This window comes from Drosophila grimshawi, unplaced genomic scaffold, assembly GCF_018153295.1.
Source record: "Drosophila grimshawi isolate 15287-2541.00 unplaced genomic scaffold, ASM1815329v1 contig_848, whole genome shotgun sequence".
Lineage (NCBI taxonomy): Eukaryota > Metazoa > Arthropoda > Insecta > Diptera > Drosophilidae > Drosophila > Drosophila grimshawi.
In genome coordinates this window covers 6,034,962-6,060,012 of record NW_025063692.1, presented here as the reverse complement: position 1 = coordinate 6,060,012, position 25,051 = coordinate 6,034,962, and the positions used below count along the sequence as shown (strand labels likewise).

At 42.5% G+C, this 25,051-nt stretch overlaps 5 protein-coding genes and 1 long non-coding RNA gene across 8 annotated transcripts in view; 4 read left to right on the top strand and 2 right to left on the bottom strand.

Annotated features, from left to right (window-relative positions):
• Positions 1-15,895, top strand: part of LOC6566335 (centrosomal protein of 162 kDa) — a 29,444-nt gene extending 13,549 nt beyond the window's left edge. Inside the window, exons 2-7 of the mRNA XM_001992071.2 lie at positions 10,913-11,522; positions 11,583-11,796; positions 11,887-12,644; positions 14,648-14,856; positions 14,939-15,091; positions 15,221-15,895. Coding sequence (XP_001992107.2) covers positions 10,913-11,522; positions 11,583-11,796; positions 11,887-12,644; positions 14,648-14,856; positions 14,939-15,091; positions 15,221-15,346 — 2,070 coding nt within the window. The 3' untranslated portion in view covers positions 15,347-15,895. The remainder of the gene's footprint in view (positions 1-10,912; positions 11,523-11,582; positions 11,797-11,886; positions 12,645-14,647; positions 14,857-14,938; positions 15,092-15,220) is intronic.
• Positions 716-1,600, top strand: LOC122322827. Its single transcript, XM_043216036.1, has 2 exons — positions 716-816; positions 894-1,600. The coding sequence occupies exon 2, from the start codon at positions 928-930 to the stop codon at positions 1,396-1,398; it is 471 nt and encodes a 156-aa protein (XP_043071971.1). The 5' UTR covers positions 716-816; positions 894-927; the 3' UTR covers positions 1,399-1,600.
• On the bottom strand, positions 2,266-6,417 carry LOC6566336. The gene is made up of 6 exons (XM_043215951.1): positions 5,038-6,417; positions 4,401-4,818; positions 4,131-4,319; positions 3,315-3,456; positions 2,693-3,218; positions 2,266-2,589 (listed from the first exon to the last, which is right to left on the bottom strand). Exons 1-6 carry the CDS (start codon positions 6,415-6,417, stop codon positions 2,266-2,268), a joined length of 2,979 nt encoding a protein of 992 aa, XP_043071886.1.
• Positions 15,896-15,993: 98 nt separating the features above from the next.
• Positions 15,994-17,798, top strand: LOC116805628. 3 transcript variants are annotated; one of them, XR_004365304.1, is made up of 3 exons: positions 15,994-17,389; positions 17,449-17,696; positions 17,763-17,798. It is a non-coding gene; the product is annotated as an uncharacterized LOC116805628 (long non-coding RNA). The 3 variants fall into 3 exon arrangements; XR_006246877.1 differs by lacking the exon at positions 17,763-17,798 and having other exon boundaries at positions 15,994-17,384; positions 17,449-17,729; XR_004365303.1 differs by lacking the exon at positions 17,763-17,798 and having other exon boundaries at positions 17,449-17,729.
• A 41-nt stretch (positions 17,799-17,839) lies between these two features.
• Positions 17,840-19,657, top strand: LOC6566334 (IgA receptor). The gene has a single exon (XM_001992070.2). It carries the CDS (start codon positions 17,949-17,951, stop codon positions 19,470-19,472), a length of 1,524 nt encoding a protein of 507 aa, XP_001992106.1. The 5' UTR covers positions 17,840-17,948; the 3' UTR covers positions 19,473-19,657.
• A 402-nt stretch (positions 19,658-20,059) lies between these two features.
• Positions 20,060-21,891, bottom strand: LOC6566333 (probable cytochrome P450 311a1). The gene is made up of 4 exons (XM_001992069.3): positions 21,682-21,891; positions 21,238-21,615; positions 20,802-21,169; positions 20,060-20,707 (listed from the first exon to the last, which is right to left on the bottom strand). Exons 1-4 carry the CDS (start codon positions 21,830-21,832, stop codon positions 20,147-20,149), a joined length of 1,458 nt encoding a protein of 485 aa, XP_001992105.1. The 5' UTR covers positions 21,833-21,891; the 3' UTR covers positions 20,060-20,146.
• Positions 21,892-25,051: the final 3,160 nt, after the last annotated feature.

Here is a 25,051-nt window from a genome sequence, read left to right as displayed (position 1 = left end):
TCTAGAATGCCAACATTTTGTAATTTAACCAGTTGATGATGCGAGTATTCAAATGTTTTAAACAACTAGCGATTGTGGACATCCAATTCTATACAAACTAATTGCTGCTTGTGCTCGATGATTGCAGAAATTCTCTTCTGCCATCTTTCCACGCCCCGTTTCCCTGACAGACTCTGGTTTCCTCGTTTTCCCTACGGCACTTGTTCAGATTCGAGTCAGACATTGTAGAATATTGGCTGCAATTTCAATATTGCCTCTGTGCGATATGGCAGCATAGAAAACTCTTCATAGACACAGCTGTTCTTTTCAAAGGATCCGCTTTAGATGTTATTTCATTGCTTCAACACCAAGTTCTTCCCATTATCTATCTTTTTATAAATCCTGGAATCATCGTGACGACGATGTGCACGTGCAGCTGGCTCCAGTTCTAGAAGCATCTCCAAACGCTTGGACAAGGAGAGATCACCCCTATTTTCTATATTATTCAGTCTGTGCTGCAGCTCGGCCACCTGGTCTTTGAGTTTGTTGCGATCCATTTTGAGTTCGGTGAATTTAAACTGGGATTCGGATTTGGATACGGATACGTTGATTTGCTCAGCATTCATCTGCTTGACGGTGACGCTGTACTTTTCATCAGCTCGCTCAGCTTCTCTTCCTTATAGGCATTGACATACCTGTCATCCTTTTATAATACAAGCTAACTACTCAAATCTGGAGTATTCAGTGTTTGTCACTCGTCGAGCAGTAAAATTAAATATAATATTTGTAAAACGTACAATTTTCATATTCGTCTGCATATTCTTCGGTCTGCACTGGGTATGTAATCTTTGGGATGTGTTTGTGCAATTAATCTGATAAACATGACAAGAATTATTGATGTGGATTCATTACAGTCTAATTAAAGAAAGAAAAAGAACGACAAAAAATATGAATACTAACTCTAACGAACTAAAGAAATTAAAGAAAACACTCCGTGACGCAGGTGCGTATGTGGACGGCATGTCCATCGAGGAGATGATGGAAATGGAGGCCGTTTTGAAACTGTCCGTCGACAGTGAATGGCCCGAAATGCAGTGTGCTCTTCTGAAGAGCGAAATCGAGTACAAACTAATGCATAACTCGTCGATGATCGACCATCCGCCGGAAGCAGAAAATACAACTGCAACTGCAACTGCAACTGAAACTGAAACTGCAACTGAAACTGCAACAACATCGAATTGCCCATCAAATCTGGAGCCAGACTATGACGGTCCCTCAACAAGTCGCGGACGGCTCACCGCGCTAGCTCAGGTACATCACGAGCTCAACTGGAGTCCGGAGCGGGAGCAGCGTCCGCTCCGCAAGCGGAAGAGCAACGGTGCCGACAACATCGATGCGAATAATAAGAAGAAGAAGTAGGAGGAGATGTAGAGATGTAGGAGAAGTAGCAGGAGGAGGCAGAGGAGGAGAAGAAAGAGAAGTAGCAGGAGAAGGCAGAGGAGGAAGAGGAAAGAGGAGGAGGAGGAGCGGTTTGTCAGCCAATAACTCAATGCCATCGACTGCGCATTTGACCATCTGTGTGCGATTACAACAATACAGCTGTTCCGATATACCTGTTCAACATACCCTGTTATTATTATTATAATTGGGGTAAATATTAGATATATTGTGGGTTGAGGGCTTCTATGTCTTTGGAGCTCATAACGTGCATCGCAAGGATGCTGCATCTTTTCCTGGTGAAAAGGCGACACAGTCTGCTAGGATGTGCATTGAAGATAGTTCGCTACTGTAAATACCTAGTTTAGTTAGTTGACTTCTTGGTCTACAATGTCCTGTCAGTAGACCGGTGAGTATCCTCAGCCTGTCTTCCCCATGGTTATTACTTACTTATATCTAGCTGGTCGGATGCTGGTCCTGGTGTCTCTGCGCCTCTCTCTTTCTTCTATTGAGCAAACTGAAATCAGCAATATTTAAATGCTGGGTTCAGGGATCTGCTTGTCGAGTTCTTTCGATTAGAGCACATCCTTCTGGGATATATAGTGTTGTCCTTTGCCAATAGTACTTGCCGTTACCCTTAATGACCAATTCTACGAAAATTCCACCTTATTCATAAAGAAAAGCTCTCGCGGATTTTGCAATAAACATGTCTCAGTCTATTTTGGAATGTTCAATTTGTCTAGTTACAAATAAATAAATAAATAAATAGTTTCTCATATAAATAAAATTAAAAAAAAAAAATTCGGACTCAAAAAAAATTCATATTGAACTAAGTCTTAGCCAGAGCAACTAGCGACTACGGCGACGACTGCTGTCGCTGCTGCCGCTGCTGCTGCTGATGCGGCTGCTGCCGCTCCTGGCATCCAGGGAGCGTCCTTGGGCAACGGCACGGGCGACGGTATCGACAAAGGTGTAGCCATCGTTGCCATTGCGCTCTATGTGGCGAGCGGGCAGGACGAAGCCATAGCGACCCGTGTCACCCATCTCAATGGTGTACGCATATTTAATGCCAGCAATTCCCTTGGCCCAATCATCCGAGCCGCCGGCGGCCGGGTAGAGTGTTGTCGCCGATGATCCAACCGTATACTTAACGCCCGACGACTTTGTGATGATCTATGCGAAAGAGGATTGATTGAATGCCTATATCTATATCTATATCTATATCTATATCTGTATCTATTTTTATATATATATATTCATGGATGTGTGTACTTACCGAGCCCGCTTGACGCGCCACACGATCGAGATCGGCACGATCCTTTGTTAGATGATAGTCATAGCCCCATGGATAGAGTATGTACTGACCATAGCTGTGGAAGGACAGATATGCCTGGAACGTCTCCCTGGGGAAGCCACTAATATATTTCGATATGTAGAAGGTTTCCGGCTCAGAGAAGGCCTTGCTGCCGCGATATGTCTGAGCGCAGGGACTCGCCGAGGTGCCCTTGCCGCCCCACTTATAGCCAAAGTTACGATTTAAATCGACGCCAGGACACTGACGTCCGTGGGAGCGCATATTCTTGCGCCACAGCCGATCCGTTGTGTGGGAATACTCGTATCCATCGGGATTGGACACCGGGTGAATGTACCAGTTGATGTTCCTCATATGCTCCGGCAGCTGTTCCCAGCCCTCGATCAGCTGATGGGCCACGTAGGTGACGGTTGCCGGACTGATCCATTCGCGTGCATGCATGCCACCATCGATCCAGATGCCAGGATTACGTGCATTACCATTCGAAATCCTTTAATTGGATATTTTTTTTGGTTTAATTGTGATTAGATTTGATGTAAGCCGACTCTAATGATAAATGATTATGATGATTATTATGGTTACTCACTTGAGTATCTTGAGCGGACGCTTCTCCACGGAGTGTCCAATGGTTTCTGTGGAGCAAATGTCCGGATAGGTCTTGGCCATGTAGTCAATGAAATCGTGTATGTCCTGGAGACGATGATAGGCCTTCCACGTTAACCGTTTTCCTGCGGATACACCGAGCATAGACATAGTCTTTAAGTAAAATGCCAGCCAGCTATGGCAACACAAACTGACGAGTTCATTCAACCCTCTCCCATCCAATACCTCCACCCCCAAATCAAAAATAGAAATAAAGAAAGGAAATCAAGTGTCAAGTACTGAGAATACCATCAATGGCTCAATTCCCGTTCCGGCTCAAGGAAATTGCGTGTCATGCCTGTTATTGATTAAACAAGTGTCTTGCAAGTTGCAAGCGGGTATCTCTCACACTCAATCTCGTTCCCTCTGAGACAGAGCTTTCTGGCTGCAGTGCGTCCCGAGTTCAGGGTGCTCTGTGTGTGTGTGTGTGCCTCAAGTGCAAGTCGCGAGTTGTGTGTATATCAAAGCTGTCACAACTGTTCCGACCGTCACTCAATTTGCTGTCTCGATAACTCTCTTTTTACTTTAGCAACCCCTTTTTAAAATATATTTTTCATTTTTCCCCTCTTTTTCCTCTTGTTTTGTTGTTGTTGTTTTTGTTTCTTTATGACTTTTCACACGCCCTAACCATTAGCTGCATTAAAAGCTCATTTATGGCGACACCTGAGGCAGGGGTTAAAAACAAAAAAGCACGAAAAACAAGAAGAAGAAAAAATGCAGAAAACAAAAAAAAAAATGTTTGATACACCCTAATTCTCACCGTCGCGATTCTGCAGTTTGATTATTTCCTCGGCGGACGGATTCTCGACTTCGATTGCCTGCTGCAGGTTATCGATAAGCACAATGCGCGATAAATTCGCAGCGCGAATGTGTCGCTCAGCAGCAGCCAACACTTGCGGCTTGAGCAGATAGTCCACCTCCTGCTTGACCTCCTTCCACAGTTGTCCATCTGATGGGGGGCGAGATTGAACAATGGATTAGTTTTAAACAAAAAATTACCTTTTTATCGATTCGATGTAGCTATATTTACCGTATTTGGACTGCAGTTCGTCGGCCAGTTTCCTATCCTTATCCGTTTGGACGACAATGCGCCACAATTGGGCGCCATCATAGCGTCTTAGCTGTGCACTGAATGGGGTCTCTGTGACCGCGGCCATCTCTCCCCCATCCTGTTCCGGCTGCATAAGCGAGGCATTCACATAGTTCAGTACGCTGTCATTCACTTGAATTGGCTCCGGCTCCGGCAGCGACTCGGGATCTGCCATGTGCTGTGGAAGAACCATTGGTATTATGGTCGTCAGCATGGACTGCTCTGGCACGGATTCGGGCTGCTCGTCAGCTAGGATTTGAACTTGAGTTTCAGCTAGTGTTTCAACTGGTGCTTCAGCTGGAGTTTCAACTGGTGCTTCAGCTGGAGTTTCAACTGGTGCTTCAGCTGCATCTGGCATCTCATCAGCTAGGATTGGTGTTTCTTTTTCTGACTCTGCTTCGACGGCAACTGCGGGCAGACTAGCTTCCTGCGCGGGCACACTGAGCATTTCCTCCACGGGCATCATTGGCTCAGCTTCGTTTAGCGTTTCCTTCTCAGCCACCGGAAGAGCCTCCAGATCAGTTTCAATGGGTGTTTCAACTGGGGCATCAGCCAGAGTTGCCGCTGGTTCCGCAACGGGAGCATCAACTGGAGTTTCCATGAGAGTTTCAACTGGAGTTTCTACAGGAGTTTCAGCAGGAGTTTCAGCTGGAGTTTCAGCTGGAGTTTCAGCTAGAGTTTCAGCTAGAGTTTCAGCTAGAGTTTCAGCAGGAGTTTCAGCTAGAGTTTCAGCAGGAGTTTCAGCTAGAGTTTCAGCTGGCTCTTCAACGGGAATTTCTACAGGATGTTCCACAGGAGTTTCTACAGGAGTTTCCACAGGAGTTTCGACTGGTGCCTCAACTGGTGTCTCGACTGGGGTTGCTGCATTGGATTCGCCTTCGTTGTGACTTTCCGCCGCCGTCATATCCTCTTGGGCTGTGTCCTCTATGGGATCCGCTGGCATTGATTCCACCAGCTGTTGCTCAGTTGCTGTTGCCACTTCTGTTTCTTTTGTCTCCATCTCGTCAGAATACTGGAAGATGATCTGCTGCGCATCCTGCTCCTGCGCCGGCTCCTGTCCCTGCACCTGTACCTGCTCCTGTCCCTGCTCCTGCACCGGCACCTGCTCCTGGTTTTGTTCTTCGTTCAGTTCCTGCGGCAGCAGCTCACTTATGGCTTCACTGATGCTTTCCTCAATGCCCGCTCCCATGGAGGTCAGCAATGTTGAATCTGTGCTTTCCACTTTATCGTTCTCAGCCAGCTCTGACTTGGAGTCTTCCGTCTCTGGCTTGGACTCGCTATCCTCTTCTAGGTCCTCGAGAATAGCGGGCGTGCTGTATTCCGTCAGGTCATCCTCCTCCGCTTCTACGGGCGTCATTTCATCAACTGCTTGTGGCTGCTGCTCCTCGGTTTGTACCTGTGCCTGGGCCTGTTCCCCTTCCACTTGTGTTGTCTCGATTGCCGTATCCGGCATAGTTTCAACATTTTCCATTTGCTCCTCACTTTTGCTCACCGGCTGCTCCACAACATGCTCCTCAATTAGCTCCGGCGATGCCACTTCTGCAATTATGGGCTCTGGTTGTGAATCCGTGTCCGTTTGCGTCTCTGGCTCTGGCTCCGCCACCATCTCCAGCTCGGCATGTGACTCTGTCTGAGATTCGGCTATAATGCTGGGCAGCTCGACCAGCTGCATGGCCGGCGTATCATCGCTTTCCAGCATCAGCATGTCCGCAGCACTCTCTGCGTCCGGTTGGGCGTCGTCTTCCGCTTCGATTGTGTTGCGATGCACATGCTCCGTATCATCCAGCTGGCTGGCTATCGATTCCGGCACCAGCATATACATATCTCTGTCTCCCGTAGCCGGCAATGCGGCCATTTTCATATCATCTACAACAAGATCAGACGACAATGAGGAGGAGGTTGGATCTGCTGGCGGTGGCAGCTCGTTTCGCTCCAGCGCTAAACGTTCCAGCGACATGGCTGTTGCCAGTGGTTGTTGTTGTTGCAACAACAACAATAGCAAGACGCTTGCTGCTGTTGCTGTCATTGTTGTTGTTGTTGTTTGAAATATTATTGCTCTTGATCTCCCGTCGTACATCTTAGCGAGATCTAACAGTAAACCGTAATGAGACATGTCCCGTTGGTGGAGTGGCGCTTTTATACCAACGTTGGGAAAAGTATTGCCATTTCATTTCTCAATATTTCTCTCAGCAGCGACGTCAGCGTCGCCTGGCAACCTCTCAAAAGTCACACTGTGTGTGTGTGTGTGTCTCTCTATGTGTGTGTGTGTGTGTGTGTGTGTGTGTGTGTGTCTCTATGTGTGTGTGTAGCAATCGTGTTATGTATGTAAATTGTTGTAGTTGTCGCCGATCGCTCAAAATATGTTGCTGTTGCTGTTAACGCCAGCTGCGCGGCTAGCGGCGACTGCGACGCAGCAGCAGCGTCGAATGCTGCTTTTTATCGGTTGCATGAATCTTCATAAATGCGTTGCTTGTTGCTGCTGTTTTCTGTTGTTGTTGTTGTTGTTGTCCGATCTTTTATGTTAATTTTCAAATCGGATCGCAGACAGAAATGTCGCCAACGCCGCCAACGCTCTCGCTTTCTTTCAAGGGGTTGATGTGGATTGCAACAACAACAATAACAACAACAACACCTCTGTGTTGTTTTTCGCTTTTCTAATTTTTTTTTTATTTGTTTTTGTAACAATTTATGCTGTGATAACACATAATGCATAATCCCGGAGCTTGGACCAAGAACCTGTATGCCGAATATATCTCATGTCTCACATTCATTTCGTAGTTTGGATAACTAACTACTAAATTATCAATCATCCACATCGTACATAATATAAAGAAACACTTAAATCTTGCTTACAGCTAATAATAAATGAAATGCATATCGGATAGTTGTTAGTGGATGGTAAAATGGTTTTTATATGGAATCGCATTGTTCGTGGAACCTTTTAAATAATGAAACATGTGTTTCAAAACTTTAGATTCGCTCAATCTGAAGTTAATTTATTCCTTAGACCAGTAGCTGTTCACAATTCTATAAATGTTTTTCATATGTGTTTCACATTTTTCTATATGGCTATTTTGATATACTATAGCCAATAGTATTGTAGATTGTTTTAGCAGCGTCAGCAATAATATATGGATGATTAACATTATCAGTTTGCATTGCAGAGCCTTTAAAATACGTCTGACGATTTAAGTGCTCAGCATGGCAATTACGAATGAACCAAATAAATAATGAGTGCTGTTGTTGTGGGCGTGTCTGCAGCAAATATAAATATAGATAAACACATTTACTTGACTTTCTACATGCACATTTAGGCAGTCAGTCAGTCAATCAAACGATATTTAAAGCAATTAGTCGGAACTCGTTATCGATAACGAATCGATGTCAATTTGCACAATTTTCCACTGGTTAACTGGTGCAAGTGGATTACATTGTTGCTATTATTATTATTATTATTATTATTCTATTTCCACTGTTGTCTAACTAATGGGCAGGGAGATGGGTGAGTGATGAGAGCGATGGGGAGAGATTACTCGCCCACACATTATGCAAAATGTATATATGAAATCTTGAATCTTCTGCGACATTGATTGATTGCTCTGTTTCGCTGCAAGTTCTCAAAAGTCAAAGCAAACTTCAAAAGTTTCCAATTTAGACGCATTGACATAATTTCTTAATGAGCAGCAGCAGTTGTTGTTAATATTATTATTGCTGTTGTCATTGCTATCGCTATTGCTATTTTGCTATTACCCACGCTATGATTTACTCTCGCTCTCCAATCGGAAACGCAGCTCCTTTCACTTTACATATATGAATCTATATATATATATGTATATATATAGTATTTGCACAGATTATAAAGATAAACATATGTACATATATGGTAGTCTATTAATTGTCATTTGTGTTCAAGTTAATTGCAAATCTGAACTCGGAATCTAGAGCGCTGTCAAGCAGTGAAATTGTCCTTAATGCTCATAAGTACTCATGAATACTTACTTATACTTGACGTATGAGTGTTGTAGATAGAGTGAATGTTCATTCGCATTAAAAATCGTTTGATTATCTAAGTAACGATTTCGCTTGACTGAAAGATTCACTTTTGTTGGGATTGGGAACAAATATATTTGTAGATTTTATCATGATATTTGTAAGAAGAATATTCGAATTCTACTTTTGTATCTTAGAAACGAAACTGTCGATAGTAATTATCGATTAATCGATTGTGCAGCTTTACATTTTGAATTTGTAACTATAAAGTGTTCTCTTCAGATAATAATCTCAGGCAGGGAGTATCTGTTAATTCCATAATTGAGAATAAAAGTTGATAATTAATAGCATACAATTCTGATGTGTAATCATTTGCAGCATACTTCCGGGATGAATTGTACAGATTTTGAAAATATTTATAGGGTATCTCATGGCTTATGCTTGCTCACAACTCTGTGTAAATAAAGTATAACTTTAACTTTGGGATAGCCAAAGGAATCTTATTTGACATTTGAATAACTGTAGTGTTTACCTAATGATACTTATGAAATATTCAGGATATAGAGTTGACATGATACTATATCTATGTGAATAATATAAGCCAACTGATGAGAAAAACATATGCAAAAATTTGATTGCCTTTTTTTTTGTTTGTCTAGTTAATGTTGCCCTGATGCTTGTATATGAAATGGAAAGTGTGGATTAGTTGCTTCAAGATAAACAAAACAAAAACAACTTAAAGCTAAATCGATGCACGTACAACAAACAACATGAACAAATGTAGACGATAGTTTAAGCATAGCTTGGGAGTCGATGAGAAAACCAACCCAACCAACAAAAATTTAAATAATAAATGACCAAAAAATGGGCTAGTTGAATATTGTTTTTTATTTTTCGTTTTGTTTTTTTTTTTTTTTATTGTTTTTTTTTTTTGTATTCAAGGGGAGCAGCTTCCATTTAAATGTTTGGACAACTGCTTTCCAGGTAGAATCCATCAGCGAGCTAAGCGATGAAAGCAAAAGTGTTTCAAGTGGAGCGAATGGGCAAGTAAAGCAAAAACAAAACAACAACAACAAAAATGTAATGAGACTTTAAATGAGACTTGAAAAAGTGCTGCATACACACACACACAGACACACACACACACATGTGGACAATAGATAGATGAATGGGTCCGGAGCGGAGGGGCAGGGGGCGTGTGTGGTTGGAACAAAGTTGTTTGGGGACAGAGCCACGAACTTTCTTCTTCCAATATTTACGGTGCTTTATTGAGTGCATTGTTGTTACTGTTATATTAACAGCTATTGTTGTTGTTGTTGTTGCTGCTGTTGTTGTTGCTGCTGCTGCTTCACACCCACATCAATGTAATTATGTTCGTTGAAGTCTAAATCGTCATCGCTTACCCTTGTTAAATACTTATTTACACACACACACCCACACACACAAATAAGTAAATCATTGTGTGTGTGTGTGTGTGTGTGTGTGTGTGTGTGTGTGTGTGTGTGTGTGTGTGTGTGTGTGTGTGTGTGTGTGTGCACGTGTGCATGCGAGGTCTACAAGCGTTGCACAGTGTGTCAAACATGGCTGTAACAACAACATTATGCAAAACTTTCGTCTCTGCTTTGGGCGCCATCTGTTGTACTTTCGCAGAACTAACGCATTCTTAAAGCGTTCTCTTGTGACTGTAACTGAAGCAAACTGCACTTGAAGAAATGTATATCAATTAATATTGAGTTGAGCTTGTGTGCAAACTGCAACTGGACGAAAACTAATTCGCATTTATTACAGTTGTTCTCTCATCACTTTATTTAGTTTGAATTGAATTGACTTTATTCGAATCATTCATGTATAATTTATGTTTATTAATTTATAAATTCAAGCCATGCTATGCATATCCTTATTATTTATTATTATTTCGAATTTTGTAAGTGGAAAATAACAATAAATAATTAATCTAGATTCGTAGCTATGAAATCTAAAACGTTGAACGAATTGAATTACTTGTTTGTTGTACTTTGGCACCACTGTGCGCCGCTGGTTGCGTAGTTGTTGCCTCTGACTGGTTTCTCAGTTGTTGTTCTTGTTTTTGTTTTTTTTTTTTTGGCCAGAAGGAAGGAGGAGTGGGGGTTGGGCAGGAGTCACGTAGAAACTACGCTGATGCTCATTGTTTGCCCATGTTTTTGTTGTTGTTGTTGTTGTGGTTATTGTTATTGTTGCTATTTTGGCCGGCATTGGCTGGTAGCTGGTAACTGTTGGCTGTTCGCTGTTAGCTGTTACCGTTAGTTAGCACACACCCAAACAAAAAAAGTCGCCGGCACTTGGCAGGCGCACTTTCACGAATGCCGAACTCAAACTAATCCGTAAAATTTGTTTATCTTTTTTGTTTTTGTTTTTGGTTTATTGCTTGTTGTTTGCTGTTTGCTGGTTGCGTTTGCGTTTGCGTTTTCTCGCCCCATCGCCAGATGGAGGAGCTAACCGAAGCGGAGGACAACCAGGCACTGCCGGCAGTCCGGCAGGCTCGCAACGGCCAATATGCGCAGCGGCCAATCGCACCGATGGCCAGCTACAGTGAGAAGGGGGTGGGCCACTCGCCGAAGCATCTGGTCAGCACACTGAGCTCACCCATCGAGCAGATCGCGTGCAGCGTGTCGCGGGAGCATGTGCTCAAGCTGGAGATCGAACAGCTGCAGGAGCAGCTCAAGGACACCGAGGAGCGACTGGCATCGGTCCGGCTGCAGAGTGAATCCCTGTCGCAGACGCAACGGGCACTCCGCGATCACAATGGTCGGCTGCAGGAGGAGTCCGAGATGCTCAAACTGGATGTGCAGCATCTGCACGAGTGTGCCGGTGTGTTGCGCAGTGAACTGCAATCGGCACGCCGAGATCGCGACGAGGCCATTCAGCTGCAGCGTTCCCTCCGCTCCGAACTGGAGGAGGCTCAACAGGAGCGACGGCACGCGGCCGATACCAAGGAGAAGGATGCGCGCATCATACAGGATCTGCAGCGACAGTGCCGCGAAATGGAGCGCATTCTCATGCGCAAGCATCCCGACTCCGTATCCGCTTTGATTGGTGAGCATATCTCCTGGCCCTCTCCCCCCGCTCCTTTCTCTAACTCTCGTTCGCCCACAGTTGCATCGAAGAATCCGGGCATTTGCTCGCTGAACGATCAGGAGAATGTGACCAGTCGCAAGCTGCTGGAGCAGCGGATCGCTCAACTGGAATCGGATGCCAAGGAGCAGGATCGCAAGGCTCAACAGATACTGGCCAATGTTCAGGCGCGCTTCAATTCCGTTCAGGCCAAATACGAGACGCATATTGCCGATCTCGAGACACAGGTGCTCAGGTGAGTTGACAGAGAGAGAGACAGATAGGGTTAGATAGATCAATAGATAGATAGATAGATAGAGTTGTGTTCTAATTGTCGCTTGCACAGTTTGCAGGAGATCAATACGAAGCTGAATGAGCAAATTGAATCCCAGGTGCGCACTTTGGATCGCTATATGCAGAAGCGAGCGGATCGTTATTACAATAATTGCACCCAAACGGAGGCACTGCCTCAACCGGATGTGGCCATCCACTGCGGCCGTAGTCAGTCCATCACATCAACGGGCACCCAGACGCATCCGATGGGCGCCACTGGTGTTGGCGGTGGTGGCTCGATGCGTGACCACAGCACTAACACCATTGGCTGCCCCTCACCCAGCGTCATCTGTCAGCAGCATTTGCAGCAACAGTTGCAACAGCAACAGCAACAACAACTGCACTCAGCCGGCAGCAGCAGCACCAGCAGCACAGCCAACTCAACGCCAAACACATCGCGTCCAAATTCCAAACAGAGCGGCAACCAGCGACGCCATCCGCTGCCCATCGGCTCCAAGTTGCCCATCTCGCAATCCGATTCAACATTATCGCTGCACAGCCACGGACATGGACCACTCTCGGCTGGCAACCACAAGGAGGACACTCAGCTGCTCAGCTCGGTGCGCAGCATGCGTGTCGATTTGGCCATCAAGAACAAGGCGATGCAGCGACTCACACGCGAGCTGGATGATTGCAAGAGGACCATTAGGAAGCTGCAGCGGGAACGGGAGACGACTGGAGCAGCAGCAGCAGGAGGAGCAGGAGCAGGAGCTGCAGCAGCAGCTGTTGGAGTTGGAGTTGGAGCAGCTGCAGCGGCGACTCTTAGTTCAGGTAAGTCTCCCCCTTTCCCCCTTGCCACATACATACCTGCATGTGTGTGTGTGTGTGTGTGTCACTCGGTCGCCGTTCGCTGTTATTGTTCGTGTAATTTATGGACTTTCTCTGCTCGTCAGCACGTACAAGATTTTTTTTCTTTTATTTTTAGTTTTTTTTTTTTGTTTTTTGTTTAAAGCCAAGCGACGAGAAACACGCAAATAAATTGCTGAAATAAATCATTGCACGCCTGTCCAAACTCCTCAACAAACCCACTAACCCCTCCCCCCTATCCCCCTTTCCCCTCCCTTGCCACACCACCCCCTCGCACCCCCTAACTCATAGCCGGCAAAGTGAAGCAGCCGCTGGCGGCCTTTTGACCGCACAACTACTTTTTTCATGTACACACATACCCTGTACATATTGGCAGTGGCCGGAAAAGGTTGCCCAACAGTTAGGCAACATCAGGCACAAGAAGAAGAATGGATAAAGCTTGTATAAATATTCTTGATAAGTGTCAAGAGACAACAGCTAACAGTATTGATAAATATCGATAAGTACCAAGAGATTATAACAGCTTAAAGTATCGATAAATATCGATGCACAACTTCCGCTGCTGGAGCACTTTTGTATGCTTACCAGATAGAATATATACAGAGCTCAACCAATTTTTCCCTGTCTCAAATAATCCAAGGCAAGCATTCTAATAATGTTTATCTACCCCGATATCGTAATGAATCGTAATGAAAAAAAAAAGATTTAGGGCTGTGTGGCAATGGAATTTGTCATATTGAATGCCAGAAGTCAACTGCAGGGTATCTGCTAATCGAGCAATCTCGACTCGAGCAAGACTCAATTGCTTCTCTTTTTTTTTTGCACTCATTTCAAATGGCCAGGCTTTTGTGTACGTGTGTCGCTTAACCAGTCGCAGACACACACAGACAAACTAGACACGTTAGCAACTAGCCCTGCCACCGCCGCCCCCTTGGATGAGTGGCATCTCGGCCACTTGGTTATGTCACCTTCATTGGGGGACTCGTTTTTGTTGTTGTTTTTATTTTTGTTTTTTTTGTATTTATTATTTACATTTCATCGATTTAAAATTTTTGCTTAGTTTTTTGTTGCGACGAGAGAAAGAGAAAAAGAAAATTCGAAAGCGAAAGTCAAAGTCAAAGACGAGTCGCTGGCTGGCAGCGGGTAGGGGAGATCGGGCTGGGCGGGGCGGGGGGCGCGTGAGGCGAGCTGTGGGCGTGGCTAACGCGTTTGTCGTTTGCGCGTGCGCGCAACGTTTTATAATGCCCCATGTCGCTTGTTATAGTTGCTGCTGCTGCTGCTGCTGCTGCTTCTTCTTTAATGTCGATGGTACATTTGTTGCTGCCTTTCTGCTGTTGTCGCTGTAGTGCTAATAATAGCCCAGCGATAGCAGCAACAACAACAACACCAACAACAACTTTGTTTTAATATTGTACGCGTGTTCAAATGCAAATTTCTGGTTGGCTCGTTATGCAATCAGCTTCGAGGCTCTTATTTAATTATTGTTATAAGTTTGGCATCTATTTATTATTTATTTTTTTTTTTTGGTTGTTTTATGTTGTTTCATAGTTTTTGGAAACTTTAATTTGAGAGACTGACACTTTAGAGTGCGTTGAACCCCGCAACTCTTGTGCAAGTCAAAATGCTTACATAAATTTATCTGAGCTGGCTTCGAACTGCTTCTAGTGAATTCTCTTGCGACTAGTTGGTATGCTCTAGTCGAGTTAGCTCGACTCAAACCCACATTTTAAATACACATTTGTTTATACAATTCAGGAAAAATAATTTTTCAGCGTTTCTTATCCGAACTTAATGCTGACATCTGATTAAATATAAGTCTGGTTATATTTTACATCAATTGGAAGCTTAAAGGTATCTCTTTTTTTTGCATTCGACGTAGGTTTAGATTAAAGTTACGACTTGTCCATGTTACAATAGTTATTTAAAGTTATTGCTTATAAAATATGATATACTCCTTCTTCATCCAGGAGCCAGTGGCCGATTGGAATCAAAACTGCAGGCTGGTGGCATTTCTGCCGGTTGTAGCTCCGCAACGCGACGTCTTCACGACCACCATAATCATTATCATGATCATGTGCCAGCGACAACAGAGACCCAAGCGTTGAAGGAGGCACAAAACAAATACCACCTGCTGGAGGCCGACTATAAAACGCTGCACGACAAGCGACTGCAGGATGTGAGTTAGCTTTCGTTATCTATGTTATCTAGCCAGCTGGCTAATTGGCCATTGATATCCATCTGTTTATCTGCTCCTAAAGCTAAAGACTCTGCAGGGTGCCCATGATCGCGAGCTGGCGTCCTGCAATGATACTGTGCGCATCCTGCAACAGCGTCTCAATGAGCGCGAGGAGGCATTTGCCACACAGAAGCGACGCAAAATCCCCGTCGACTACTATGCCCTCAAAGCCAAGGTATATATATATATATATATATATATATAGACGAGAATATATCAATCACAAATCCAAAATCCAAACAGATATCATTTTGTATACAAGTTTCTACAGTGTATGATTTGAATATATGTTTTAATGTTGCAGGTTTCGCTTCTGGAGCGTCGTCATTCGGAGCGGGAGGAGCGACTGCATATGCTTGTGGAGGCTCTCAGCAAGGGTCGCCTAAATGGTGCCCTCGAGGATATGTTGCAGGAAAATAACAACAAGTAGACAGATCTAGGTGATCTAGGAGATTTAGGTGGAGTTGCAGTTCAATTAATGGCTGAGTTATCGTTATCGTTATCGTTATCACTATCATTATCGTTCGGGCATCAAGCAAAAGCTCTTCACAAATTACAGTTGTGTCTCAAAACAATGGAATATTTTTTATACATTTATTACGATTAATCGAACAAAATCGATAACACTTACAACACAACATGCAAAACTCCAGCCAAATTGTATTTGTGCATGTTTGCATGTTTTTCCTTTAAATATTGATCTCGCCCTCAATCTCAGCCAGAGTTCAAGAGTTCGAGCCATATTTAGATATGGCCTAGCATATAAGCAACTTAAATAAAACCAAAAATTGTTGGCATCCTCTAAATTAGGGGTATTGCTGTCTATATATTAATATGTATGCTGATATTTGGCATACTTTCTTAACAAAAAAAAAAGAAAAAGAATTATAGTTAGTTATACTTGTGAGATTTGAGTCAACATTCTGTCAACTGTCAACTGTCAACTTTTTATTGAAGTTTTTACTCGACTACGTTAATGATTTAGAAGCAAAAATACTTTTCAGTTTTGTATATATTGAATATGATTTAATAATCGTTGTTTTTGAGCATAGACATTTTTTGGAATTTAAGTGCAGTAGTTTTATTTACTTGTATTTGCATTTGCATTTTTTTTGTGTAGTCAACTAGTAAGTGAAAGCCCTCCGCTCACCAAGGTCAACTTTTAATTTATTATTAACGATAATTAATAATAAATAAAGGTTATGATAGTTTTTAACTAACGTGTAGGACAACAAAAACAAATTATGCGTTTAAAGTAGTCATTGAACAAAAGAAAAAAACAAGAAAATTCAACTTGTTTCAAAAAATACACCATAATGAAAGAGACAAAACTAAAAGAGAAACATGAGAAAAGAAGCCAAAGAGCGAGATAGACAGATAGACAGATGAGCAACAACAACAAGAAATATTCTGCTATCTGCCATCTCTTTCGAAATCGGGTTCCCAAATTCTGCCAATGAAAAGTTGTTTCCGTCAGAAATATATGATGTATATATCATATATATAGAAATATATGGTCCATCCAGAAATACTGACGATCGATCCACATGTTGTCGTCAGTTGAAATGAATAAATCAAAAGTATTATGTATTTAGCCAGTTTGGTGCAACATCGTAAGCAGCCCCCATTTCAATACACATATAGAGTATATGCAACATATGCAACATATATGTATGTCTAACAAACAGATGGGAGACCAAATTTAAGTATTCAATTGAAAATTGTATGTCCGTCTTAATAATATATAGAGCCCGTCAATTCGATGTGTAGCAAATATTTTAATGATTGTTCCCAGTACTCAATATACAATATAGTTAATCCATACTCGTGTATCTCATATACATCATACATCTACTTATACTTATTATACTCGAAATAATTTGTCGTACAATTGTTAGTGTTTAATGTTTTAGAACCTTGAACTGTGAGTACAGGGTGACGAAATAGTCGTGCAATTCTCCATCGACTATAGTTTTCTCGTCTAGTCTTAATTGTATGTGTATTTGTATGTGTTGTGTGTCTGTGCGAGTACTGTACTTAGTAGGCTATGCTACAACATCATCATCATTATTATTATTAGAGTACACACTTTGAAAAAGTTGCACAACCAAAACCAAGTCAAGCTAAATTTCAAATCTGATATCTCATAATCCTAGCCGAGGCAAGCATCAAAACAATGTCGAATGTCAAATTGCAAAATTGCAAAATTGCAAAATTGTACAACAACAATGAAACAATTCAATGAATACATGGAAATACCAAATAAAGAAATAACTATCTAAGTATACACAAAATAAAACAATTTCAACTCGTTTCATTTTATCACGTTTGACCTTCGCCTTTGGAGGTCAGCAGACAAAAAATGTGCAACAAATTTAAGAAATCGATAAACAACGCCTAACTTGGTCATTTCAAGGGCAGGCTGGTTGGCCTTTGAAGCAAAAATAGTCCTTGGCCTGCCAATTCGAGTAAAGTAATAAAAAGGGCAAAAGTCTTTTAAACAGCTTATAATATGTTAATATATTCTTGCAGATCGGAACAAACCTCATGTCGAAAATTTTGGGTGGACCAGGACTACCAACTGGCCAAAGGACATCCAAATCGTGCTTAAAGTTATCGAGAAAGCAAGGATTCTGTGCGATTGGAATTTTAACAAGTGCCTGAGTTCCCAGATGACTCCATTATCCCTGAATGCAGTTCGTTAGAAGAGGTTCCCGAGATGTTGGCGCACTGTGTTCTTTGATCATCTGTGAAGATTTGCCCGTGTTTGAGATATTATTGTAAATACGACATACATTTGAAGTCATACGAAATTCAACCCAATTTATTTATTTCTCGGAAAACAGCTTTACCCGCCTGTCACCTGTCTAGTTGTGGCTTGGACTGTAAGCTGTAAGCAGTTAGTTTCACAGCACATTCCTTTCAGTTTTAGTCACACACACCAGTAGCAGTTACACAGTTCGTCCGATTCGGAAATCAGACACACAATTAATATTTGCGAGACTCTGAAGTGAATTGAATTCGATTCGATAATGTCTGGGGATGTGCGTCGAGGACGCCGTCGTCGCATTGAGCCGGCACGCATACAATATGGCGCCTGGGATGATCCGTGCGTGTCCTTGTTCGCAACAGTGCCACAGGAGCCCGTCGCCGATATGTTGAGCCGCCTCAAGCGATTGCCGCAGGAGAATCGCAATCGACTCAACGAGATGGACGCATCGCCGCTGATCGTTGCCCCCTCAAACGAGACGAATCGCATGTATCGCGAGGTAAAATACCAGGTGCAGCAGATAGCCGATGATCGCAGCAAGCAGAAGCATCATTCCATGCAGGAGAAGGAGTGCCAGACCACATCGATTGCCAGGACGATGGCCGAGCACAAGCGCAAAGAGTTGGCCGAGGCAATGCGTCGCAAGCAGCTGCACAACAACTCGCTGCGATTGAGGGATCTGCACATCGAAATCAATCGGGCCAAGACGACGCTAAGCGTGGTCCAGAAGCGCAATGAGAATATGCAAACGGTTGGCGCGGAGCGTGCAGAGCGGCACAGGGAGGCCCAGCAGGTAATGGAAAAGGTGCGCGATGAGAAACTGGCCGAGGAGCGGGCATTGCAGATGAAGTCGCAGGTGTACAGTGAACAACTGGTTGCCCAGATACACAAGGTGCAAGCGGATAGGCATCGGCAGCAGCAGTCGGCTCTGGAGGAGGGACGGCAGAAGCGTCACAACGATGAGATGGCCGATGCCAATGATCTGCAGCAGGCAATCGTGCGGCGCCACAAGAAGCGCGATGAGCTCAAACACATGCTCGATGAGTGCGCCGAGTTGCAGCGCAAGATGCGTGAAGCGAACGCAGCCCACAAGTCCGACAAGTTGGACGTGATTGTGATGGAGGCAGTGAGTCCGGTGACCAAGAGTTTTATTAATCAGCAGCTGCAACAGCGACATGATGACATTGAGCGGCGTCGTCGCATCAGCGATGGACTTGGACAGCAGCTGACCGAGATGCGCAGCAAGAAGGATGCCCACGATAATATGCTGGCCGACATTCTGATCTGTGAGCGGCAGGCGCGGGAGAAAAAGCGCGCCCATCAGGACATCCAGAAGCGTTGCAATCAGAAGCTGCAAGTGGCCAAGGATCTGATCGGGCAGCAGGAGGAACAGCAATTCTATCGCGACAAGGACGAAGCACTCACAGCAACGATTCCAATTACCCCAACCTGTTTCATGGAGCGCCAATATCAGCAGGCCAGCGAAAGGGAAGCGACCACCAGGGAGATCAATTTGAGGGCGCACCAGGAGATTGCCATCGATATCGAGCACAATGCTCAGGTGCGTGCCGCCTTGGTCGAGGAGGAGCGCCAGATTAAGCAGGCCCTGCACGAAATGGAGCTGGACATGGAGCGTCGTATCGATGAGGAGCGCATGCGTCTCCTCCACGAGCAGAGCCCCCAAATCATCAACGAGCTGCGTCCCTGCAAACTGTCGCATGTCGAGCGCCAGACCTTCAATCTGCCCTCCTGCATCCACGACGCTGAGGACACTCACACCAAGTAATCAGAACTTCAACTAAGACTACACTCTACTCTCCACTTCCCCAATCAAACACACACAGCTCATTTATTTGGCTGGCTCCCAAGGCACTTATTAACATGGCTTGTTCCTTGGGAGTCAGCCAAATAAATACATACAAATACTATTTATTAAGCATATTATGCTGCCTAACCATTAAGTTATATTTATATTTATTTATTTATTAAAGGCAAGGCTACAAAGCAATTTCTGAACTTACTGGCGCATTATAGGAGTTGCCAGTGCTTTCGGGTCCATATTTTTATTTATATATTTGTAGATAGGTGGAAAAATAATACAACTTTTAGTGAAGCTTGAAATATCCATCATAATTCCACCATGTCCTTCGGAAATATGCAAGGACATGGCCGAGTTAGAGCCTTATTTGCGTTATCTGTGTGCCCCTAAAATGATGCAGTGATTTTGTTTGCCTGAGTGCCATTTAGCCAATGCAGCAACCTAATTTGTCCAATTTGGTTTGTGCACATGCTATCTATGCTAAGCAGCTAATTTATAGATATTTACAGTCCGGCCTTGTGAATTAGATAAACAGTGTATTCAGTATTTCAATGCATATATTTCAAAATAACAACAAAATCGGTTTGAACAGATTTCTATTTTTTTAATTGCACGGTTCCCAATGAATACTGTTTCGCTGGTCAGCGTGGTATGAACTTGATGTGGATGCCATCCCGGGAGCGGAGCACCATTTGGGCTTCAAGCACCAGCTTGGCGTGGGGTTCAACTAGTTCCAGTCTGAATCGCTGGACAATGCGAACGGTGAGCAGTTTCATCAGCAACAGGGAATACTTGCGTCCAATGCATACATGCGGTCCACCCGAATAGGGTATATAGCTATACGGTGTCGCTGGCATCTCTTGGTGCAGCCAACGCTCTGGCCTGAACTCGTACGGTGCTGGAAAGTAGTCTGCATCGTGGGCCAAGCCGTACATGTTGATCCAGATCGTGATTCCAGCGCAGTATCGACGCCCCCCAATTGTTGTTTCCCGCGTCGTCTGGCGTCCAGTGCTCGGGACTATGGTGTACAGGCGCAGCACCTCTTTCAGCACGGCATCCAAATAAACAAGACCACTTAGTGCATCCCAATCCTCCTCAGCACAGAAATCCTTTAGTTCCGCATGCAGTTTCTCTTGCACTGTGGGATGCTTTCCCAGAGCGTAGAGCACAAAACCCATGGCAGCTGTCGTCGTGTCCACGCCCTTGAGAGGAGGAGAGAGAAAGAGACAGAGATAGAGATTGAGAAAGACTGATTAATTTGCGTCTCAGCGAGGAGGAGGAGTTGGCACCACTCACCGCAAAGACAAAGGTGTTGACTTGATCCCGTATCTGCTGATGATTCCATCCGGCTAACAGCATGGCATCCAGTAGAATGTGTGGTTTTGTTGGCTGCTCCTCTTCTTCTTCGTCTTCTTCTTTGTGCTGCTGGTCCTTCTTTAGTTGCAAGTGACGCTGCTGTATGATGTGCTCCATCTGTTGATGTATCAGTTGCAGCTCGACGCTCAACTCGCGCCACAGTCGCGTTCGCTCGAACACCCAATCGGAGGCGAGCAAAGGATTAATCATTCGCTTGAACAGCAACTGGCCGCTGCGATGAAAGGCAGCCACAATGGGTGAGTGTGGCAACTGTTGCAGTGCCTGCAGCTGGTAGCCCATCGAGGTATCTGATCAGAAGTGAAGAGCAAGAAGGAGCAGTGAGAGGAGCAGCACTTACTCAGCTTAGATCACTCACCGACAATGGCATCGAGGAGGCAGGCGAACAGATGATCCGTCACCTCGATTCCCATCCCATTCGTTAGCTGCAGTTTGTCGAGCAGGCGATTTGCATGTTGGTTCACAGCTGGCGCAAAGCTGCGCAACAGCTGCGGCTGAAAGCAGGGGGTGAGGAGGCGACGCTGTACCGCCCAGTCGCGTCCATGGCTGATAAGCAGTCCGTTGCCAATCAGCGGGCCGAGCTGCTGGAATGTGGCTGCCTTGCGCAGTGTGGCATCGTTGAGCGCCTCTCGCGTCTCCTCGGCGCTGTGCAGAAACACCCACAGCTGTGGTCCCAGCCACAAGCGATAGGTGGCGCCAAAGCGTTCGCGCAGCTCGGTGAAAACCAGAAATATATCTGCAACAACAACAAGCAGCTCGTTTAGAAAGCAAAAACAGGAGCTCACAATTATACACAACTCACACTCGGGCTTCAGTTTGCCAATCATCTGTGCATTGCCGAGTCCTGGCAGCGCCCAAGGACCTGCCAGACTGCTGCCCAGCAAGATCAGCTGCCGCTTGCTCCACAGCAACAGCAGCAGCAGCAACGAGACCAGCAACCAGTAAAGCGACATCGCTGCAAACCGATCGACTGAAGTTCAATGGAAAACTGACTTGGCACAATCAGCATTGATTGCTGCTAATCCAATTGAAATTCAATTGGATTCCGATTGCATTTGCAGTTAAGCATAAGAGTCACAGCGGCTGCAAGTGCTCTTTTCTATATATATGTATATGTATATTTGTACGGTGCTTGCCCGATAATTCTTCCATATATATATGCACATATATATTCCTCATCATTTTTATTGAGCGTCCACTGTTGGGTGTCTGACATGTCTGGATTATGTGTATGGCTTCCAGTATCTAATCTTGCGGTAGTCAGCCGGCAATTAATGTTTCCCCTTTCGAAGTGCAATCTACGATTATTATTGCCATATACACGCGAATTTCTGAGAGCTATTGTTTTATAGTTGTTTTCAATACGGCTTGCGATCGTTTTTGCATCAGCACTTTAACATTATGTTACATTTAGCAAGCAGTTCATATTAACCCTTTCGCTGTTAACTAACATGCGAGCGACCAGTAAAACTATTGACACTTTGTGGATTATATGTAACACTAAGTTACTGTTAACAAGCAGTTCATATTAACCCTTTCGCTGTTAACTAACATGCACGCAACCAGTAAAACTATTGACTTTTTGTGGAATATATCGTATGTGGAATATCGTTTATTCAAGAATATATGTATGGATGTATATGTATATATGTATATGCATATATATATACTTGCATATATATAAATATATATATATATATATATACGCATTCCTTTTCCATATATGCAGACACCAAAAATTTGTAATTTGAGTATTATATTATTATCAATTGTTTGTTTTTTTTTTTTTTTTTTTTTAATATAATTTTGTTTTTCTTCGTATTTATAACAGCTATGCTCGTTATGATTTTATGGCTTCGTTTTATTGTTGAGAATTATTTCAATTGCCGTTTTGCAATATTTGTTTAACACAAGTTGCTTGTTAACATTTACATTGAATATAATTTGTTTCTTTTTTTGGGTTTGATTTATCATACGTTTTGATATATATAAATATATATATGTATATATATATCTATGTTTTGACAACACTCAAATACTAAATTTTTAGTTTAATTATTTAGTGTAAAATTTTGTTTTTACTCGTCGTTTTTCTGTAGTGGGCTTGTTTACGTCATTTTTTGGTTTTGTTATTTGATCATCAATATTTCAACAATATATCGTTATTTATAAAAAAAGTTAAATATTCAATGTAAGTTCCTTTTTTGTTTGTTTTTAATTCTCTAATGTAATTGATTTGTTATTAAATATTACGAAAATTGCGTTGTATATTTGTTAGCTTGTGCGTTCCATACTTGACAAATCCGTTAGATATATATATGTACATCATATATATGCAAAAAATCGATTATTTCTGTTTGTTTTTATTTGTATTTATTTTTTGTTTTAATTTTCGCTTCGTTTTGCTTTGGAGAATATAAATATTTAAATATATATATATGCGTATGTTTGGAATTACGATTACATTCGATAATCGATAATCGATAATTGGCAGAATCATGCTCTCAAATTCCAGATGCAAAGCATGTATATGTATATAAAGTTTTTTAGATGGCAGGCCGAAAGTTGTAATTGCTTTGCGTTTTTGAAAATGTGCGTAATTGCTGAGAAATGGAGTCTGAGAACATGATCGCAATATTTTAGTTTTTGTATAATTATTTAAAAGTTTCTACGGTTCATTTATGTAACACTTGTTTAACTTTCTTTCACCCAAAAGTATTAAAATATTCTTGTTTGTTTTTGTTTTTGTTTTTGTTGCATTCGCATTCGTTTTCAATTACAATTGTAAATCTCTAATTAAATAGTAGTTAATAAAGCATTTTCCCTACTTTTGGTGTTTGGATTGCTATGGTAGTAAATTGGTTTTACTCATTTGTATCTTATATATTTTAAATGTTATGCTTTCAATTTTCTGGGTTTAAGTAAATTTGTTTAATTAGTTATCGTTAAGCGTTTTGTAATTGGTGTTTTGTTGTCGTCTCTGATTTCTTATTTGATTTGTTTCCATCCTTTGGTGTTTGATTTCCTCTGTTCTGCTTTGTTAGTGATTTTTCATTTGGCATTTTCTTCATTCGAGTTATCCAGCTATCCAGGCATATATATATTTATATGTATATATATAGTATGTCATATAGTACAGTATGTCAATATCCAGTTTCCGTTTCATTTTCCAATTATTCTGCCATTCGTTATTCGTAAGCTAAGACTTTGCTTTATATAAAGGCCTGTGCGATTGCCCAGATTAACAATTTGCACAATTATGGATTAAATAATAAGTACTATGTATGTATGTATGCAAGTGTATATAGGTATATACTATGTATAATACTATATAATAATGTTATCAATCGTGTGTTCATCAGTTCAGATAGGAGGTTTTTGGGGTTTTCTTTCGTTATCGTTATCGTTATCGTTTTGTTGTTTGGTTTTCTTGGGGAGGCATCGAGGACTACAACTAAATCTAAAACTCGATTAACAAACGCAAAAGCCGAAGCCAGGCTTCGGCATTACATTCACAATTACAATTACAATTACTATTCGATAATAACTAGCTACACGCCTGTATGCATGACGTATATCGTGTGTCGATATCGTACAAATATAGTAGATACGACTGCTAATACCACCTTCTATATGTGTATAAATACTAAGTAACATGCATTCTATCTGGAATTGCTTTTGAGAAATCGTGCGAATCGGCCAGAAAATTGCGCTTTCAGTTTATACTTTGTGTGTCCAATTAATTTCTGATTATTTGCTTATTTTGTATTTTTGTTGTGTTTGTTGTTCGATGATTGGTTGGCGTGAGCTTTATGGCTCACGTGTGTATATTGGACCAACAGATCAACAATCAAAATAAGAGTACAAAATAATAATAATAATAAACACAGCACCCAAAATCAAGTTAGTTGAAATCAATGTTGGGCGAAGTTTGGCAGGATCCCTCTTAACACTTTTGTGTAAAGATTGGCAAACAGTGCCCGATAAATAATCGCATGCTAAAACTCATAAAATCAATAAAAACATAGATAAATAAATGAACAAAAATGAAAATATATATGTTTAAATGAAGGTTTTGTTTTCTTTTAATTATTGCATATAAAATGTTTTTATTTTATGTGTAAATACAAATATTTAATTTGTGGTTTTGCTCTTTGTTTTTTTCTTTTTCT

What these genes read in the sequence shown, in the direction of transcription:
- LOC122322827 (XM_043216036.1), top strand. Translation starts at nt 928, where the DNA reads ATGAATACTAACTCTAACGAACTAAAGAAATTAAAGAAAACACTCCGT.
- LOC6566333 (XM_001992069.3), bottom strand. Translation starts at nt 21,832, where the DNA reads ATGTCGCTTTACTGGTTGCTGGTCTCGTTGCTGCTGCTGCTGTTGCTG. An exon ending in TGGCAAACTGAAGCCCGAGT is followed by an intron (nt 21,616 to 21,681) that starts GTGAGTTGTGTA and finishes TTGTTGTTGCAG; the next exon opens with ATATATTTCTGGTTTTCACC. An exon ending in CCTCCTCGATGCCATTGTCG is followed by an intron (nt 21,170 to 21,237) that starts GTGAGTGATCTA and finishes ACTTCTGATCAG; the next exon opens with ATACCTCGATGGGCTACCAG.
- LOC6566334 (XM_001992070.2), top strand. Translation starts at nt 17,949, where the DNA reads ATGTCTGGGGATGTGCGTCGAGGACGCCGTCGTCGCATTGAGCCGGCA.
- LOC6566336 (XM_043215951.1), bottom strand. Translation starts at nt 6,417, where the DNA reads ATGTCGCTGGAACGTTTAGCGCTGGAGCGAAACGAGCTGCCACCGCCA. An exon ending in CGAACTGCAGTCCAAATACG is followed by an intron (nt 4,320 to 4,400) that starts GTAAATATAGCT and finishes GCCCCCCATCAG; the next exon opens with ATGGACAACTGTGGAAGGAG. An exon ending in TGGCGCGTCAAGCGGGCTCG is followed by an intron (nt 2,590 to 2,692) that starts GTAAGTACACAC and finishes TCTTTCGCATAG; the next exon opens with ATCATCACAAAGTCGTCGGG.